At 41.9% G+C, this 20,979-nt stretch overlaps 1 protein-coding gene and 1 long non-coding RNA gene across 3 annotated transcripts in view; one reads left to right on the top strand and one right to left on the bottom strand.

The window, feature by feature from the left end:
- The window catches only part of LOC141986730 (uncharacterized), a 42,965-nt gene extending 34,938 nt beyond the window's left edge, over positions 1 to 8,027 (bottom strand). The window contains exons 1-3 of the long non-coding RNA XR_012639353.1: positions 7,893 to 8,027; positions 3,859 to 3,958; positions 497 to 655 (exon numbers count right to left, since the gene is read on the bottom strand). This is a non-coding gene — a long non-coding RNA (uncharacterized LOC141986730). The remainder of the gene's footprint in view (positions 1 to 496; positions 656 to 3,858; positions 3,959 to 7,892) is intronic.
- A 375-nt stretch (positions 8,028 to 8,402) lies between these two features.
- STIM2 (stromal interaction molecule 2) overlaps positions 8,403 to 20,979 on the top strand; it is a 140,123-nt gene continuing 127,546 nt past the window's right edge. The window contains exon 1 of one of the 2 annotated variants that reach the window (XM_074951574.1): positions 8,403 to 8,620. In XM_074951574.1, the coding sequence (XP_074807675.1) occupies positions 8,434 to 8,620 (187 nt within the window). In that variant the 5' untranslated portion in view covers positions 8,403 to 8,433. Of the gene's footprint in view, positions 8,621 to 9,957; positions 9,965 to 20,979 lie in introns of those variants that run through there. The other variant, XM_074951576.1, reaches the window with a different exon arrangement.

Genomic DNA, 20,979 nt, shown 5'->3' with positions numbered 1-20,979 from the left:
AGCCTGTCCTGAGAGTGAGATCCAAGCATCCAAATAAGAGAACTGATGAGGGTTTATTAACTAGCACGGCACCGCATAGTATTACTGTTAAAGCAATAGTTCATTAGGTGGATTGGTCTATGGTTCTGCTGACAGTTGAGCTAGGTACTGCATCTCAAGACAAGTCACGTGTGTTACTACACAGTGAGGCTGATTGCTTCTCTAAGAGTCAGTAAAAAACAGGAAAGGTTCAGGAGATCTCTACTGTTGCCTCTTCCTAAGACCACTTTGGGATACCCAGAGAAGAACTCTCTGCTCTCCTTTTCAAGGACATTATTGTCTCTGGTCCCATCTGAGCAATACATGTATTGGGGCCAGAAGAGAGAGGCAGATCACATAACAGAACTAGCAAAAAAAAAACTATTACAATCAGTTCAGTGCAGCCCGCTGGATCCACAGGCACAGAGATATTTCCAGCAGGATCCATCAGTGGGGTTTTGGCTTGGGTGGCACATACCTCCTCAGGTGAGGTGGTCTCACTGCCCATTTTTGGCATCTTATCAGGAAGAATCTATGTATGAAGACAGACCTTCAGAAAGACAGTATCAGGAGGACATTCATTTGTCAGATCCAATGGATAATTTCCAGGCAATGCTGCTTACTCAGAACAAGTCACCTGTGGAAACAGATGAAATATCATTTTATGAGGAGGGACTGGAACTGGCAGAGTCTGATTCAGAATTAAGGAATGTTTGTTCTCCAGATGAAAATGTGGGGAATATAACACATCGGATGATGCTCTAGCCTTTCATGAGTTAGTATCCCAAGTGTCAAAGATGTTAGATATTCCTTCTGTTTTTGTAGAGAAATCATAGAATATCAGGGTTGGAAGGGACCTCAGGAGGTCATCTATTCCAACCCCCAGCTCAAAGCAGGACCTAATCCCCAACTAAATCATCCCAGCCAGGGCTTTGTCAAGCCTGACCTTAAAAACATCTAAGGAAGGAGATTCCACCACCTCCTGAGGTAACGCATTCCGGTGCTTCACCACCCTCCTAGTGAAAATTTTTTTCCTAATATCCAACCTAAACCTGCCCCACTGCAACTTGAGACCATTACTCCTTGTTCTATCATCTGGTACCACTGAGAACAGTCTAGATCTATTCTCTTTAGAACCCCCTTTCAGGTACTTGAAAGCAGCTATCAAATCCCCCCTCATTCTTCTCTTCTGAAGACTAAACATCCCCAATTCCCTCAGCCTCTCCTCATAACTCGTGTGTTCCAGTCCCCTAATCATTTTTGTTGCCCTCTGCTGGACTCTTTCCAATTTTTCCACATCCTTCTTGTAGTGTGGGGCCCAAAGCTGGACACAGTACTCCAGATGAGGCCTCACCAATGCCCAATAGTGGGGAATGACCACGTCCCTCAGTCTGCTGGCAATGCTCCTACTTGTACAGCCCAAAATGCTATTAGCCTTCTTGGCAACAAGGGCACACTGTTGACTCATATCCAGCTTCTCGTCCACCATAACTCCTAGGTCCTTTTCCGTAGAACTGCTGCCTAGCCATTCAGTCCCTAGTCTGTAGCAGTGCATGGGATTCTTCCTTCCTAAATGCAGGACTCTGCACTTGTCCTTGTTGAACCTCATCAGATTTCTTTTGGCCCAAACCTCTAATGTGTCTAGGTCCCTCTGTATCCTATCCCTATCCTCCAGTGTAGGTACCACTCCTCCCAGTTGAGTGTCATCTGCAAACTTGCTGAGGGTGCAATCCACGCAATCCTCCAGATCATCATGAAAATATTGAACATCCTGTAGTCTTTTACATTTTGGGGGCAGAGGCTAGATAATGAGACACACTTCCATTGTTAGAGGGGGTTTCCTTTGCTGTCTCAACCAGTCTGGAAGACTGCCTTAACCACTCAGCCTCTGTCTAAGAAGACAGACAAATTACATCATTTCCATTAAGAAGGAATGGCCACATTTCATACTCATCTGCCTCCTAATTAGCTGGTGGTTGAAGTGGCACTTCTCAAATCAAAAGATGCCCAAAATCACTCTACTGCATCAATAAAGAAGGGAAGAAGGTGGATGAATTAAGAAGACAAATATTTTCTTCAGCTACATAATACATGCACATTTCCAACTATGAAGATGTCATAGCTAGGTACAAATACCATCTCTAGAGCAATATGTCCTCTTTTTCTTAATGCTCAGCCAAAACAGCATTGCATAATTTTTTGTGTTTTGCTGGAAGAAGGACTGAATGTTGCTAAGCAACAACTGAGAGCATCTTTTGATTCCTCAGATACTTCAGCAAGATCAGTAGCTTTGGCTGTCATTAAGGAGACACGCATGGTTAAGATCAGTGGGACTCCCTTGCAAAATAAAAATGAGGATTGTGGACGTTCCATTTGAAGGAGATAGTCCGTTTAGTGGTCAGATTGATGAAATACTGGAGAAAATGAAAAATTTAAGCTCTTTAGGTTTCTTTAATACAGGGAAGAGGCCTTATTCGACTCCATTACATAAATATCAAATGTAATCCCACCTCCTTCGTATCCTTCACTTCATTACAATTATTAGAGAAAGTCATATCATTTCCACCCTCATTATACCCCACAACACCAACTACAAGTGAGGAAGAAATTTAAACCTTGCAATATTAAAGGGAAAGTTTCATGTTTATCTTCTGTGGGTCCTCCAAGACATCCGCTTTGACGCAGAGCTTCAAGCCAGTCCGCTTGGACATTACTTATCCATAGTTTGGGTACCAGTAGTCCCATTTTGATTATCAGTGGGAGTTAATAACATTGGATAGATGCATTTTAGAAGTTATTTCATGTGGTTTCACAATTTAATTCAAACCTTTTCCCCTAACAACCACCCGTTTCACATCTGGGCAGAGATCAAAGTCGTCTTGATTTGTTTAAAAAAGGAGGTTCAATCTCCACTACAGCTGGGTGCTACAGAGGTAGTTCCATGAGATTGCAGAGGGAATGGGTTTTACTTCTTGTTTTCTACTCCCCAAAAAAGAAATGGGCCTTTGCTTTATTTCAGATTTAAAGAGATTGAACGCATAGGCTTTATCTAGACTAGATAGTTTACAGCAGCACAGATGTACTGATGCAGCTGCGCCACTGTAAGTGTAGCTACTCTATGCCGATGGGAGAGAGCTCTCCCGTCGACATAATTAGACCACCCCCAATAAGCGGAGGCAGCGATGTTGGTGGGAGAAGCTCTTCCACCAACATAGCACTGTGAACATGGCCACTTACGCCAGCAAAATTGATGTCACTCAGGGGTGTGTGTTTTTTCACATACATCCCTGAGTGACGTAAGTTTTGCCAACGTAAGTGGTAGTGTAGACATGGCCTTATATAAAGAAATTATGCTTCTGCATGTTGTCTCTAACTTCTATAATACCTTCTCTTTCTCTCCAGGAGTGGTGTGTACCTCTGGACCTCAACGATGAATATGTCCACTTTTCTGTAACGTCATGTCCTTGGAGGTACCTGCATTTCATTGTTGAACAGGACCATTTTCAGTACAATGTCTTCCTTTTTGAGTTGTGTACAGCACTCAGGAAGTTTACAAAATGCCTGTGTGTTGTAGCAGCATAGCTAAGAACATATGTATCCCGCACCTAGAGGACTGTCTAATAAAAATGTTGTCCAGGGAAGATATCTTAGTACATGTAAGTCAAATACGTTCACCATTTGTCAGTCTGGGAGTACAGATACATGGGGAAAAGTCCTGTCTAAACTCACTCAAAGGATTCTTTTTATAAAAGCCATATTGGATTCAACTGTGGAGAGAGCTTTTCTCCCAGACGAGATATATCAAAACAAACAGATGTGTATATCTCCTGAACCACTTACCAAGACAGTTAATTCTTTTCTTCCTTTGATTGCTGGGTCTGCTGGCGTCATCCACAGCAGTGACTCCTTTTGCTTGTCTTCAGATGAGACCCCTTCTGCACTGGTTAGCAAAGAATTACATACCAGGTTTAGACAGCATGAATAAAAAAAAAAATTAATTCCACAACAAGTGTTAAGGTCATTAATGTGGTGGACAAAATGCAATGAAAGGTAAACTTTTCAGTCCTCTTTAGACAATCTTCAAGGCTGTTTATGGCTCATGGATTAAAAAAAAAAAAAAATAGGAAAAGGGATTTCTGTACAGACTCTCTAGATGGGTTAGATTAAGTATTTATGAATTTTATAAATTGTAGGGATTATCCACTCCGCCAGGCAACAGAACTCATTCAACTAGATCAAAGGCAACTTTTATGGTTTTCTGTAGACATATTCCTCTGGTAGAAATATATAGAGCAGCAACCTGGAGTTCTGTTCGCACTTTTCCTTAACATTATTCTTTAGACTCAGAATCTAGCTCAGATGCAAAATTTGGCAAGGCAGTTCTGCACTCCTTGTTTAACTAGAACTCTGGATCTCACCATCCTGGGTCAGAATACTGCTTATTAATCTATCCCATGAATGTGAATGTGCAAAGGACTCTCAAAGGAAGAAATGAATCTTACTGACCTATAATTGAGGTCCTTTGAGATGGATCTGCATATTCACACTTCATGTCCACCTTTCCCCATTACCTTGCAGTCCTACTTACCAAATGGTTGGGGTTAGAGGGGAAGGAACTGTGGTAGTGGAGCACTACGCTCCTTTTAAACACTTGCCCTAGAACATCCAGAGTTCAGTGAGGGGGAAGGCCAAAGGAGGCATGTGGACACTCCAAAGACTACTGTTAGTAAATTGTACCTTTCAGGCTGCACCAGTGGGAGCACCCCACAACTGGTAATATGCAGAGTCTATCTCAAAGAACCTCTGTTACAGGTAAGTAACCTTCCTTTCCCCTGCACAGCCTCCTCAAAGGATTTACTGTTTTTAAAACCTATATTTTTGTGTGTAAATATACTTGGAATATATTTCCCCCATCTATATGGCTTCACGTTGCACTATTCTCTGCTATGCTATGTGTATGAACTATTCTATCTTTGCCTGAAATTAGAATATAAACTCTATACAGCAGGGACCATAGGCCTGGTCTTTAAAGGTCCTGGTTTTCTACTCTGTTACTTCAGTTGGAGTGAAGGGCCTTGACTTTGGGTTCCCCACTGGCTTATCTGTTTGTACAGCACCGAGCACGGTGTAGTCCTAACCTACACTAGGAGAATGTCTGGTTTTATCTCTATCTATTGGCAGGTCCACATGAAGAATGTGTCTGATACTGCTTTTGTCTAGGGGAGTTAGTCCTTTTGCTCAAGCATTACAGGCTCATGCTATTACTACAGTAAGTCCTGGACCTGTTGAGGGCTCAATTTTGTTTTATGTATTAGCGTTTATGTGACAAGGCTTCAAGTACCATTTAGCTCTATTGATTTAAAATAATCTGTACATACGTGACTTCCACCATTTTCTTTTTTGTAAAACATATGTCCCAATTCCTCTTTCTCGGAATAGAAAGCTCTGCTTTTATGTCCCTTCCTCAGTGAAAAGTTGCTAAATTTATGTACATTTTAAAAACCTCAGGGAATTAATTTAACATAAGCTTGATTGTGTGGCTCAATTTTTTTTGTAAATACTACTAAGTAGTAATTTCATTCCATTTACTGCTCTGTGGAGAGAGCACATAAAGGATTAGCCAGATGTACTCTTCCACAAATGCTGCAGAGTAGGAGGAAGGAGCAAGTAGTTAAGTACAGCAAGAGGAGGATCTTATTAGCTATTTATGACGGCCATGGGGACAAGTTATTTAGTTTTATAATTTCATGGTATTTACAAGGAAACTGTGGGAGAAGGTAGGTTTTTTTTTTTTTAAATGTGACATTTATTGGTGGATCTGCTGCTCCGTTAACGCACCTAGGATTTATTGACTGTTCTTTGGTTGTCCCTGATTAAAGAATAGGTTTCAGAGTAGCAGCCGTGTTAGTCTGTAGTCGCAAAAAGGAGTACTTGTGACACCTTAGAGACTAACAAATTTATTTGAGCATAAGCTTTCGTGAGCTACAGCTCACTTCATCGGATGCATTCAGTGGAAAATACAGTGGGGAGAATTATATACATAGAGAACATGAAACAATGGGTGTTATCATACACACTGTAACCAGAGTGATCACTTAAGGTGAGCTATTACCAGCGGGGGTGGACCTTTTGTAGTGAAAATCAAGGTGAGCCATTTCCAGCAGTTGACAAGAACATCTGAGGAACAGTTGGGGGTGGGGTGGGGAATAGACAGGAGGAAATAGTTTTACTTTGTGTAATGACCCATCCACTCCCAGTCTCTATTCAAGCCTAAGTTAATTGTATCCAGTTTGCAAATTAATTCCAATTCAGCAGTCTCCCATTGGAGTCTGGTTTTGAAGTTTTTTTTGTTGAAGAATTGCAACTTTTAGGTCTGTAATCGAGTGACCAGAGAGATTGAAGTGTTTTCGAATTGGTTGTTGAATCTATAACGTAAGTAAAACTAAAAGGAGTACTTGTGGCACCTTAGAGATGAATCAATTTATTTGAGCATAAGCTTTCGTGAGCTACAGCTCACTTCATTGGATGCTTATGCTCAAATAAATTGGTTCGTCTCTAAGGTGCCACAAGTACTCCTTTTCTTTTTGTGAATACAGACTAACACAGCTGTTACTCTGAAATAAATAAAACTATTTCCCCATGTTTATTCCCCACCCCACCCCCCACTGTTCCTCAGAGGTTCTTGTCAACTGTTGGAAATGGCCCTTGATTATCTTGATTATCACTACAAAAGGTTCTCTCCCCCCCCCCCCCCCCCGCCCCACTGGTAATAGCTCACCTTAAGTGATCGCTCTGGTTACAGTGTGTATGGTAACACCTATTGTTTCATGTTCTCTATGTATATAAATCTCCCCACTGTATTTTCCACTGAATGCATTTGATGAAGTGAGCTGTAGCTCACGAAAGCTTATGCTCAAATAAATTTGTTAGTCTCTAAGGTGCCACAAGTACTCCTTTTGATTGAAGAACAGTTCCTCTTACCATGAAACAGGAACATCAGGGTATTTTGATGGGACCGTTAACAATCTTTTTGAATACTACTTATTTATAGGTTCCAAAAAGGTGGGTGTAAGTGCAAATGTCAAACATGGTATGACCAAGTTTCTCTTACTAGTTTCCCGTAGGTGTTTTTTTTAATATGGCTCACTGGAGCAAGTGTTCACAGAGATATTTTAAATCTCACTCCTGCAACTAGCTACCTCTGAAAGAACTGTTCAATTGAAATGTATTTCTGCTGGTTCGTAGCAGTGATCTTGTCTCATTAATAAAATGCTACGCTTAACCCTTCCTGGCCGAATCATGAGTAGAACCCAGGCCCATGGAGTCTAAATGCCTGTGCATTAGTTACATGATAACATTGCCAAACCCATTGCAGAAGTTCTCAAACTCTTTAATAGTGTTAAATGCATGTTAATAGAAAAGCTGCCTTGCTTCCTGTGTGAGATTACAAAATATCCCTGTGGCCTCCACAGCAATTTGCCCAAAGAGAAATCTTACAGTATTTATGTATTTCAGCTGCCTTGGCTGTGACAGGTGGTTGGTGCTTCCTGGAAAAAAAAGCAGTGCTTAATTTGTGCCTGGTCTTGCCAAGGCTGAGCCTCCTCTAAGCTTGGCCATTCCTAGCCCTGGCACCTCAGAGCTTGCTGCATCCATTATGAATCTAAAAAGATTGCAGGAGCCCCGCATAATGACAAGTTTCAGAGTAACAGTGTATTTGAGCATAAGCTTTCGTGAGCTACAGCTCACTTCATCGGATACGTATGCTCAAATAAATTGGTTAGTCTCTAAGGTGCCACCAGTCCTCCTTTTCTTTTTGCAGGAGCCCCGGCACCCTTTTCATTACAAACTGAGCACTAAGGAAAGTGATCAGTTACCGTTTCCTCTCCCCGTTCCCGTTTCTCCGTCCCACTGCTGCCTTCAGCAGGACTCTCCTGCATCCTGCAGCTGCCTGGCTCGTGCCTTGTTGTTTCCCTCTCCGCCCCCGCTCCTCTCTGGGGCGGGCTCCTTGCTCTCCTGGAGCCACCTGCCCGTCTCCCTCTTCCTTCCCCTCCCCCGCTTCCTGGCCGGCGGCTGGGGCAGCCCCGCTTCCCCCCTGCGTCTCTCATGGCAGGGGCGGGCCCGGACTCCGGCACGAGCCCCCGGCCCCGCAGCCTCCCCGCCGCGCGCCCAGCCTGCTCTGCTTAGCCCGCCCCCGCCCGCGCCTCTTTCCCCGAGGAGTCACCAGGCTCGTTTGCGCGGTGACGTGTTGCCGCGCAGGCGCGGAGTCCCGGAAGCCAGCGGCGGCGGGAGGCAGCGTGGGGCGCAGGGGGCGGGCGGAGCGCGGCTCGGCTGCCGGAGCCGGAGCCGGAGCCGGAGCCGGGCGGGGGTGGAAGCGCCACAGCGGAGCCGGTTGCGGTCGCTGCAGCAGCGGCATCGATGAGCGGGGTCCGGGTCCCGAGCGGCGCCGCGGGGAGGCGGCCGGGGGCAGCGGGAGCCCCCGTCCCGGTCCTGCTGCTGGGGCTGCTCCTGGCCGCTGCGGGATGCGAGCTGGAGTCCGGGGACGTGGCCGGGGGCAGGAGAAGAGGCGGCGCCTCCGCGGCAGAGTCCCCGGCAACGGGGACAGGTAACAGCCTGGGCGGGAGCGTCCCCCGCGAGGAGACGGGGACCCCAGACAGTTCCGCCTGCGGCCCCGGGCGGAGCCTGGTACTGACCAGCCGGGCCCCGTCCCGCCCGTGGGGGGACTATCGCCCCGTCCCGCCCGCGTGGAACTAGCCGAGCCTCGTCCTACCCCTGGGGGACCAGCCGAGCCCCGTGTAGAGCCCAGCCAGACGCGCTGCAGCCCTGGCGGGCTGATCGGGGGGGAGTGCGTGGGTGGCTCTCGGCTGCTTTCCCCTCTGCAGCCACTGTTTCCCCCTGATTTGCAAACTCCGCCAGCGCTTGGCTGCGGTTGCGGGTCCCACCCCGAGCTCTGATGAACCTTCCTTCTCCCCAGCGGGGATGGATACTGCGGAGCTGCTGCTCCTCTCTGCAGAGAAGCCAGCCGGGTCTCCAAGAGACTCTCTGGGGCTGCTTTTTGGATGTTGTTGCTTGTGAAAATGAGCAGCTTCAGCAGCAATGCGGTATTGACTCTCCTGTGAGAGCTTAGCTGGCAGTCACAGGCTTCCCACTCAGCGCAGCGAAGCCCCCGGAAAAGAGTCTGAAGGTGGATCTATGCTAGGATCTATGCAGATCCTGTTGAATTAATGATCTTGTTAAGATCTGGAGTCCCTTCTCCCGTGATAGCCTCCTGCTGTGGGTTGTGTTTGTGTGAATGCACAGGGTGTTTTGAAGGTTGGCTGGCTCAGAAGCTCTCTTTAGGTGTAATGAGGCTCCCTCTTAACCATCTATCGTGTGTCTAGTACCCAGGACATGGCTTGTGTTAATGAGTTCGTGTATCCTCAGCAAAAAGACACGTTCCTGGCATCTTTCACAGGGTGGAGGAGTCTTAGACACACAATGACTATATTTAATTGTGCATCTATATTTGTTGGAAGGTTGCCAGAGAAACTGTTAATTTAATTTCTGCGAAATGTACTTACAACATTAGTGTGCAGGTGATGGGTCAGAATGTGGGTGGCTTTAACAGAAGAATCATGAACAAGTTTCTGTGTGATTTAAAAGGACCCATAGCATAATTTTTAACAGCTTCAGAGGGTGTGTGTGTATTATGGAACCTGCATGGGTCCATTGGACTCGTACCCAAAAATGTGGCAGTGAATGACTCAGTAGAGCAGCAAAACAGCTTTGGGAAAATTAGATGGCCCTCCAAAGCCTAACGGACAATCTTGCAAGTATTTCCAAAATTGCCAACACAGCTGCCTATAAAGCTGCCAAGGAGCCAGATGCTGCAATGAAAATCATGATTTCCCTGGTTCCTGGGAGGGATGATGGTTATCCAGAAAAGAGGAAGATATGCTTGCATGGAAAGGTTTTGCCTCAGTTTAATATTTTTTAAAAAAAATAATGCACATATGCAGTTTTATCTCTAGAGAGTAAAGTGTTCTTACCATTGATTATTTTAAAACACAGATTATGATGAAACATTTAAAAGGAGTGTCAGTAAAACAGCCTTTTTAACTTCTTAATATGAATTTTTCTTCAAGAATTTGGAAATATTGATATCAATAAAGTAACAAAGTACATCTCTTGAGATGCTTGTGTACATTTGAATAAACTATTCTAATATTTTTGAATGGTAGGAAGCTTATTGCAGTGAAAATCCTTTGACTGTTGGATTCTGAATTACAATGGGACAGGATTTATACATAGATATTGTATTTAAAAGTGGTTAAAAGTAGAGCAGAGCTTTGGCGTGGGGGTCACCAGGCTTAGAGAAGTCTAATCAGGAAAAGGAGTAAGAGGAAAATATTGTAAGCATGTAAGTCAAAAGAGTTCACATGACTTACCAATGTAAAGACTGTTACTGTTAAGTTAAACCGTATTCTTGGTGCCCTGAGCTAAAATGGTTACATTTCTCTGGGTAAGATCTTACATGAATCTCTTAATGATAAGAATGACCTGAGGGTTAGAAAATACAGGCTCATCTACAATCTTTGAAATCTCTAATTGATATCCTGAGTGACTCCTGCAATGCAGGGAAGTAAGGCAACACAGTCTAGTGAACTGAACTTGGATTTGGGAGATAGGCACTCTTGAATTCCAGTCTTGGCTGTTCTGTTGACTTGCTGTGTAGCATTGCGCAAGTCACTTTTATCTTTTTCCCAATCTGTAAGTTTGGGATCATACCTCAGAAGGGTGTTGTGAGGATTTGGTGTTTGTAGAGCGTTCTATGATGGTGGTTGTTGGTATTAGTAAACAGTTCAGAGATAGGGTACTGCGATTTATATTGATGCTGTTTGTATTTCATCATCTTTACAGACTGGATTAGTTGGTTTTTCAAGTGTGGATTTATATGAAATATAACCACAGAGACCTGTTCTGATTTTATGTGGACTGTACAATGCTATCTTTAATCATCCTACAACATTTTAATATCTTTATAGCATCTTTACAGTTTTTTCTCTTATGGGGCAAGAAATCTGACTTCATAATGCTATGTATATTTAAGGTGCTTTGAGTGATTTTTTTAATGGATTTTTTTGTTTATGCATCTTCCACATTTGAAATATCTCAGGCAAAGTGCAAGCTGCTATACTTGATAACTCTGTATTTTTTTTAAAGCGTTACTTATAGCATCATATATGGCTTTGTGGACACCCACCTCACTGTCCTTTAGTCTGTCCAAAATACTGCCATATAAACAATTCCCTGGCTTGCTACTTTATCTCCAGCAATTCTTCAAATCACTTAACTGTTTAGCATCAGTCAAGTTCCTAGTCCTTCCCTTCAAAGCCCTACACAGCCTGCCCCCCGCCTACCTTTTCTCCTCATGTTTCTTTTTATGATTTCACTCTGCAAAAAATGTACATTTTCTTTACTACTTTATCCTGCTTGAGTGCCTAGGCTGCCTTCTTTAAGACTCCTTACACTTGGAACACTTCTGATCCTGATTATCATGGCTCCATCCTCATTCTGTAAGTTTTTCCTTAATGCACGTGATTCCAAAGCATTCTGTGGGTTATGATTATTCCACAGAAAAGTGTTATCAAACTAGACTGTGCTGGTTTATTCATTTACTTTAACAGTATATAAAATTTAACTCCTCAACTTTGAGAATTATTGAAAAGACATTGTTTCCTCTCTCCCAGAAGTTTTTGAAAAAGTATTGAGGTCTTCTATCTGTCTCAGAGCATCCCTGCAAAAATATAATTAACACTTTTGTACTGTTTATAACTTGTAGAGATCTTGAAAATGACCCACGAATCTGAACTGAGGGTTTCAAAATTAAAGCATTCCAAGAAACGAAACAAAACACCTTCTTAAGAAACAGTTGCTTACTGCAGGCCTGTCCTTGAAAGGATTACTTCACCTAATTTTTTGTAGGGAATTATACAATATAAGCTAGACATGGAAAAAATATCCTTGTCAGTACCAAGTTGTTTACCATGCTACACTTTCTAATGTTTGTTTGTATGGTGGTAATATGTAGTGAACCCAATATTGGATCTGGACTGCACTGTATTAACACATAACAGAGGGATCGTCCCTGTCATGAAAAGCTTACAATCGAAGTATAACTCAAAGAATGGATACAGCATACAGATGAGAACCCTGTAATTGCCAGGATTGCTTCTGGAGCCTTTTTACAAAATTGACATTACATTAGTTGTCTCCGGTACAGAGGCTGATTTAAGCAATAGGTTACATACCACAGTTAGCAGTTCTGCTATTTCATATTTGATTTTCTCCAGAAGCATTGGGTGAATATCATCTGGTCCTGCTGACTTACTACTGTTAAATGTATCAGTTTGTTCCAAAATCTCCTCTATTGACACCTCAGTCTGGAGCAGTTCCTCAGAATTAAAAAAAGAATGAGTACTTGTGGCACCTTAGAGACGAACAAAATTATTTGGGCATAAGCTTTCATGGGCGAAAACCCACTTCATCGGATGCATGTAGTGGAAAATACAGTAGGAAGATATATATACACAGAGAACATGAAAAAATGGGTGTTGCCATACCAACTGTAACGAGACCAATCAGTTACTTCTCGGGGGGGAGGGTTTCCCCCCTAATACGGACTAACATGGCTACCACTCTGATTCCTGAGAATTGTCACCTAAAAGAATGGCTCAGGTGTGAGAATGTCCTTCACACCCTCTGCAGTGAAAACCAATGCAAAGAATTCATTTAGCTTCTCTGCAATGGTCTTGTTTTCCTTGAGTGCTCCGTTAGCATCTCAGTCATCCAGTGTCCCTGCTGATTTTGTCAGGCTACCTGCTTCTGATGTACTGAATAACAATTTTGCTGTTATTTTTTGTCTTTTGCTAATTGCTCTTTAAATTCTTTTTACACTTGACTTGCCAGAATGTATGCTCCTTTCTGTTTTCCTCTGTAAGATTTGACTTCCAATTTTAAAGGATGTCTTTTTGTCTCTAACATCTTTTACTCTGTTTAGCCATGATAGCATTTTTTTATCCCTTTCCTGATTTATTTTTTTTATTTGGAGTATACATTGTTTCCCTGCAGCTTGCAGGCATTTCATCCTTGTGATTATTCCTTTTAATTTCCATTTAACTGGCATCCTCATTATTGTGTAGTTCTGGTTTTTGAAGTTAAATGCGACTGTGGTTGGCTTCTTTTCGGCTGTATTCCCCTCTTGGACTAGATCCTGTTACTTAGGACTAAATCAAGAATTGCCTCTTCCTTTGTAGGTTCCAGGACTAACTGCTCCAAGAAGCAGTCATTAATGGTGTCTCGATATTTTACTCTGAGTCCTGTCCTGCAGAAAAGGACCTAGGGGTTACAGTGGACGAAAAGTTGGATATGAGTCAACAGTGTGCCCTTGTTGCCAAGAAGGCCAATGGCATTTTGGGATGTATAAGTAGGGGCATTGCCAGCAGATCGAGGGATGTGATCATTCCCCTCTATTCGACATTGGTGAGGCCTCATCTGGAGTACTGTGTCCAGCTTTGGGCCCCACACTACAAGAAGGATGTGGAAAAATTGGAAAGAGTCCAGCAGAGGGCAACAAAAATGATTAGGGGACTGGAACACATGAGTTATGAGGAGAGGCTGAGGGAACTGGGGATGTTTAGTCTTCAGAAGAGAAGAATGAGGGGGGATTTGATAGCTGCTTTCAACTACCTGAAAGGGGGTTCCAAAGAGGATGGCTCTAGACTGTTCTCAGTGGTAGCAGATGACAGAACAAGGAGTAATGGTCTCAAGTTGCAGTGAGGGAGATTTAGGTTGGATATTCGGAAAAACTTTTTCACTAGGAGGGTGGTGAAACACTGGAATGCGTTACCTCAGGAGGTGGTGGAATCTCCTTCCTTAGAAGTTTTTAAGGTCAGGCTTGACAAAACCCTGGCTGGGATGATTTAATTGGGGATTAGGTCCTGCTTTGAGCAGGGGGTTGGACTAGATGACCTCCTGAGGTCCCTTCCAACCCTGATATTCTATGACATGTACCCAGTCAACATGGGGATAGTTGAAATCTCCTACTATTATTGAATTTTCTGGTTTTTTTTAGTCTTTCTCATCACCTTGAGCATTTCACAGTCACCGTCAACATCCTGGTCAGGTGGCTGGTAGTATATTTTGACTGCTATACTCTTATTATTGAAGCATGGAATTTCTATCCATAGAGATTCTGTGGTACAGTTTGATTCATGTAAGACTTTTTTATTATATTCAAGTCTACGCGTCTGTCCCATATAGTGCCACTCCCCCACTACTCTGTTATTCCTACATATTTTGTACTCTAGTATTACTGTATCCCATTGATTATCATTGTTCCACCGGATTCCTATGATACCTATTATGTCAATATCCTCATTTAATACCTGGCACTCAAGTTCACTCATCTTAGTATTTAGACTACTAGTGTTTGCATACAAGCTCTTATAAAATTTGGCAATATTCAGTTGTCTGCCTTCATGTGATTGACTTTTGATTGTTTCTCTTCATATTCTACCTGTACTTTTATCAACTTCTACTTCCTCTTTACATGATATAGAGAATCCCTTTTAATAAATCCTCCCCCAGGGATGTGTGTGTTCGAACTGTGTGCTCCTCTGCACCAGTCAGCCCTTCATTTAGATAATTTTATTAATGTGCTGCTCTACTCCTGCAGCTGAGCTCATAAAGAATGTGAAGAAACATATACCTTGTTAAACTAGGTGCTTTAGGCTGTGTCTATGCTTTGGGTTGAGCAATCAGTGGCCAGCAAATCAGTATAGCTAAGCCATTGTAGAGCCCAAGTATAGATAAGACCGGTGTAATTTGCATGGGTTGAGTTTTCCCCTGCTTGATACAGAAGTAAGCTCAATTGGTGCAATTCATAGCTACTATGTCTATACCTGGGGTTTGCCCTGATACAGTTACGCTGGCTGCTGGCTAGCAAGTGCTGAATCCCAGCTATCCAGTAGGACTCTAATATAGAATTAATGAAGGCTTCTTTGTCCATAGTTGAGCATTTCCTAAGACTTTCTTTCAAATGTTTCATATCTTGAGTCCTCTACTATTTTTATTGTAATGGTACTGTAAATGCCATACCCCTAGTTGACGTAAGCTTTGTTTCATCCAGGAGTGTTCCTTAGGGACCACTGTTGATCAGTGAACATTGGCTAATGACACGATACTGGCTTTTGTTTCGTTCTGTTGCATTTCATTACAGAGAACTGAAGATACATTGCATGGAAAGTAGTGTTGTGAAAGTATTTAAAGAATTGCTTCACTTGTCACAGGGAAGTGTTTCAGTCATAAGTGAAAGTAGGGTGATGCATGTTATCTTGAATGGGAGAGGAACTATTGGCAAGACTACCTGCATACTTGGCTGTGGTCTACACTATGGAAGACACTCTTCTTTCTTAATACTTCCTATGCATATTGAAAATGATAATAGGTAAGCTACTAAAAGTTAGTGCCCTTTCAATCAGTTTCACTTACTGAGCTGTAATCCTGTGTACTTCTTTACTTAACATATCTGTGTTCTGTAGATACATTTTAGGGAAAAAGAGATGGGTTATATGACTTATTCTAAGCAGCTACCATGCAAGATATGAGGCATAAACGTGATGGTAGCAAGTTTGTACAGTTTTTATTGTCATGAGTTAGGGGTGGAGCCAGGAGTGAATGATTGAGATCTTGTCAAACTTAAAGGCAAGAAAAAAAGTGTAATACTCCAAATAAAATTGTTTATGCCACATTGGTTGGCTATGTCACATTGGTTGACTCTAACAGTCTTAGTTTTATGCAATATTGTCCTTTCTTCTGTGTCCTTTTGCTTTTCCCTTTTTAAAGCAAATTACTATGGGAATAATGCCATCATTGATATGAAAGGAGTTTAGTGACTTCCACAACTGTGGCATCAAGTTAGTGTTATGAACTAGCTCTGAAATTCTTTTTAAAATATAGGAATCTAAGTAATGTTTATAGAATATGAAATAAGTATATAAACTTGCAATAGGAGTGCCATGCATCTGAAGAAGTGGTTATTTTACTCACGAAAGCTTATGCCCAAATAAATCTGTTAGCCTTTAAGGTGCCACCGGACTCCTTGTTGTTTTTGTGGATACAGACTAACATGGCTACCCATTGATACTTGACACCATGCGGCTTCTTAAAGTGTGGCATCCAGAACTGGATGGACTACTCCATCTGAGACCTCACCAGTGTTGAACAGAATGGTTCAATTTCTTCCTGAGTCTTACATACGACAGTCCCGTTAATATGCCCCAGAACCTTGTTAGATAAAAGGAAGAGTCAAATTACCATAATTTAATAAGAACATATGCTAATGTTGCTCAACAGATGTGTGGGGATAGCCTTCCCGCTTCAGTCATATGACTAAGGACTAAATTACACACCTCGCTAGAACGTGGGGTTTGGGATCCATGCGCGGTACTGTGTTAACGCGGGGACCGTGTTCTAGCAGGTTCTGCGTTACTGTGGATCTCAATTTAAATATTTAAATTTGGGTTCCATTGCTGCGACCACGCTATATGTGAATCCACGCTATAGCGATGCACGCTCTGGCAAGGATCCGCTGTAGTAGCATTGCATTATTAAACTTGAACATAGCCTTGAGATTTAAGTATTCTCCATCTGGGGCCTATATACGCTTGAGAAGCAGAAAGCAAATTTGCATGTAAAAATTCATTAAAAAAAAAAAAAAACTTTATTAAGATCATTCCGATTTATCAGCAGTACCTGTAGCAGTTTGCACCAGTCTGGTTTTACCACAGAAGCTGTGACAATATGCACTAACTGCGTTTGGGGTTTATGTGATACTTCAGTTTTACATTGTTTATAGCAAGAACTGTGCCTAAACTAGATTTGCTAGAAAGTTTCTACAGTGATTTCCCTGTCCAGTGTGTGCTAAAATTCCTTTGAGAGTTTTTTATGGGGGCTTCAAAAAGGCAGTTGATTTTCTGCATCTTTTATGTCCGCATCTGAAGAAAAGAAAGGATGAGAAATTGTTGCTGGTAGATTGATCTCTAGTAACAGTTTATCAGCAAGTTTCAGAGTAGCTGCCGTGTTAGTCTGTATACGCAAAAAAGAAAAGGAGTACCTCTGGCACCTTAGAGACTAACAAATTTATCTGAGCATAAGCTTTTGTGAGCTACAGCTCACTTCATCGGATGCATGGAGTGGAAAATACAGTGGGGAGATTTTATATACACAGAGAACATGAAACAGTGGGTGTTACCGTACACACTGTAACCAGAGTGATCACTTAAGGTGAGCTATTACCAGCAGGAGAACAGAGGGCGGGACCTTTTGTAGTGATAATCAAGGTGGGCCATTTCCAGCAGTTGACAAGAGGGTGGGGGGGGCGGGGAGAATAAACAGGGGGAAATAGTTTTACTTTGTGTAATGACACATCCACTCCCAGTCTTTATTCAAGCCTAAGTTAATGGTGTCTAGTTTGCAAATTAATTTCAGTTCAGCAGTCTCTCGTTGGAGTCAGTTTTTGAAGTTTTTTTGTTGAAGAATTGCCACTTTTAGGTCTGTAATCGAGTAACCAAAGAGTTTGAAGTGTTTGTATCAGCAAAGATCCTTAGAGGGTAACCATAACACTTCATAAACTGTTAGATTAGTCTCTCTCTTTCTCCTCTCTCATATATATCATTTGGAAATATCACTACCAGATATTGCAACTGTTTGCAGTATCTTTGGGGACCATTCTGTATTAACTTAATGAATGGTTTATGCACCATTGTGGGCCAGGGATTGTATGCAACTTCAGTGCGGAGGATTACCAGAGGTCCTTCAGAAGCTAAAATCCGGAGCTGAGGGGGAGTGATTTAGGCAAATCACTGAGGCTGTGGATAGCTCCAGAGAGCTATTGCCCCCTGGGGATGCTTGCATATAGTGGTTTAAACTGGATTTTCGGAGACCTACAGACAAAGACAGGGTTTTTGGTATACAGAGGCTGAATTTGAGGCAACTCAGTGCCTTCTTTTGATTCAACGGGCAGAACCTTCTGTCCATGAGGGGAGACCCAACCTTTGTGGAACAATGTAAAATCTTTGGCTTACTAGGACCCCATGAGACTGATGGGGGATCCCTGATGTGCTTTTAGCATGCACATAGGAACTTATTTTTTTAGTGTTTTTTTTTCTATATCACTTTTGCCCTAATATATTTATCTTGCCTTGTGAAGGTTGGTTGATAACTGGTATACACTGTTATAGCCCCTGGAGAAAAAGTTAATCCCAGGTGTTGAACCCCAATCAGACCTGCTGTGGGGAAATCACAGTGTGGTGCAGAGGGACTGCAAGCCCAAACCCCCAGTCTGGAAGGAGAAAGACATGGGGACTCTGTCTGAGAGGTGATGACTGATAGTCTGAAACCTTAAGTGGGTGCCCTTGAGGGACCATGGAGCGGGGATGTAAATGCAGTTACCCCTGAAATTGTGACTCACTTATTTCAGTTTTGTGTATTAGTAAAATGAAGAGCAAAAATGACATGCAAGAAATTATACTATTAATGTAAACAAACTAAAGCTAATTTGTTGATTAGCTTGACATTTGTTTCAAAATCATGTTGAAACAGGAGTTCCCCTTTCCTGTATCACTATAGTCATTCTCTGATTGCTATCGAGAGGGCTGCAAGACAATTGTTTTATTACTTCTAATAAAACTTTTTATTGAGTTACAGGGATGATGGGGAGGGGATAAAACTTAGAAATGTGAATTCATTAGGCAAAATAAATAGCTAATGGTTTGCGTGTGAAGCATGGCTTGCTCTTTTTAGATAGAGTTCTCAAATTTATCTTAATTAATGGGATGTATCTTGGAGTGTCTTATTTTTTGTCTTGTTACGTAATGAGATATAGAAGACGCCTCCACGTGTTGTTCTCCTTGTGACTTTGGAACTAAAAATTGTATTAATTAGGTGTATCAAAGCAGGTGACACTTGGCCAGTGCACATTTTTAATTAGTATTTGTCTTTCAAGGCATATAATTTAGCAATTAGATTGTGGGACATTGCCAACTACCAGGTCTCTTATCTCCTGCGCAGTTCAAATTTACTACATACGCTCACCAAAGTGAAACTGCACAGCCATAGAGGGTTGTAGTTATTGAGCTGTTTAAACCTAATCTGGTTGACTGAAGCATGCATAAAATTCCACTGCCTCCCAAGCGTATCAGTGTTTGTTACTTGAAATACATTTTCTATGAGTTTTACTTTACTTGGTGTAAGAGCGTGTTTTTTGTTTTTAAACAAACATTTTCTGAAAATGCGTTCACTGTAGTGTCTCTTAATTTGGTTGTGTTGCTGGAACTGATGTGAGACATGTAGTTTCAATATCTCTTCCAAGTCTCTTTTCTTGCCGCTGTCTGTTTAGGGACAGAATTGGGCACATCCAGGGGGAGAGTAGGACCAGGTAATATATGAAGGTGTTGGGAGCAGGAAGAGAACACACAGGAGGAAAACTTGCTGAGAGAGTGAATTTAGGAGACTTTTAATCATAGCAGAAAGTTAAATCATGGTGCCCACATGCTTCTGTACTAGGACTGGTGTTTTAATGTATTGGATCTAGAAAAAGGGGTAAATACTGAGTGTCTAAACTTGAAGAAGACTGAATTAATTAGATTTGTCCACAGACCACAGAGAACTGAAGAACTTCTGAGGGACCTAACCAAGGTAGGTGAATGGAGAAAACAGTGGCAGATACAATTTAGTGTTGCCACATGCAAATAAATGGATGTTGAAGGGAATAACTTGAACTACAGACACATTTCTGGGTTTTAAATTAACTGTCACCTGTTTGTCGAGTGCTCTGTGTAACAGTGGTATAAAAATAATCAATATTAGCATGTATGAGAATGGTATGGAAAGAAAATATTATAATCCCACTCTAAGTCAGTGGTATGACCCCCACTTGGAGACAGTCTTCAGTTCTAGTTACCCAGTGCCAAAAAGGTTTTAATAGAAATAAAGGAGGTTCAGGGAATGGCAACAAGAATGATTAGGAGCATAGAAAAGACTTGTATGAAGAGAGATGGAAAAGACTGGGATTGTTTAATTTAGACAAATTCAAGGGGACGTGCTAAAAGTATAGAAAATAAATAACAGGGATTCTAGTCACTCTTTCTTTTAAAAGAACAAGGGTACATTCATCATCTTCATCTGACATGATATTGAAAAGTGCCATTCAAAACTGTTAAAAGGAAATTCTACTCCACACAATGCACCCACCCTGTGGCAATGGGATCTTTGTGCTAACAAGGTCAGGAGTTCAGCAGAACTTTTTTAAAAGGACTAGGCAGTTATATTAAAAAAAAAAATCTGATTTAAATATATATATTTAAAAAAACTAGCTTTGGATTAATATAAACCCTCATGCTTCAAAATTTAAGCCAGTTTCTCACCAGTCATCACAGGGAAGCTGTATGATATGGGTGATATGCTGGTTCTTGAAGATGGGGTTCATGTCCCAAAGTCTGAAAATTCCTTATGTGGCAGAAGAACAGCTTTAATGGTAAAATAAGACCAAGATGCCATTTAATTATTACAAAAATTGCCTGCCTTTCCCCCCAAAAATCTAATGAAAACATGACCCCAATATTTTTCCTTAAGCAGTTAATTATCTGTTGTAGGGCTAAAGGAACATATCTACTCATTCGCCCCAAAACACAAATATTGTGTATAACAGAGTGTCATGGGTAGTGTTTCAAAATCGCAAATTGTAGGGTACTGCACTGGGAAAGTATTAACTAGGGGTAAATAGTTGTTGGTGCCCTGAGACAGTCCCTCCAAACTCTTTGGAACAGTTATTGTGTGCTTGCGTTAATATAGGCCCATATATTTTCTGTACCAGCACATATATTTTAATGTCAAAGTGCTATACAAAACCAACCTTCATTACCT

The sequence above is a fragment of the Natator depressus genome, chromosome 4, assembly GCF_965152275.1.
Source record: "Natator depressus isolate rNatDep1 chromosome 4, rNatDep2.hap1, whole genome shotgun sequence".
Taxonomy (NCBI): Eukaryota; Metazoa; Chordata; order Testudines; family Cheloniidae; genus Natator; species Natator depressus.
Note: the sequence above shows the minus strand (reverse complement) of the source record. Positions and strands in the feature narration are given on the sequence as shown.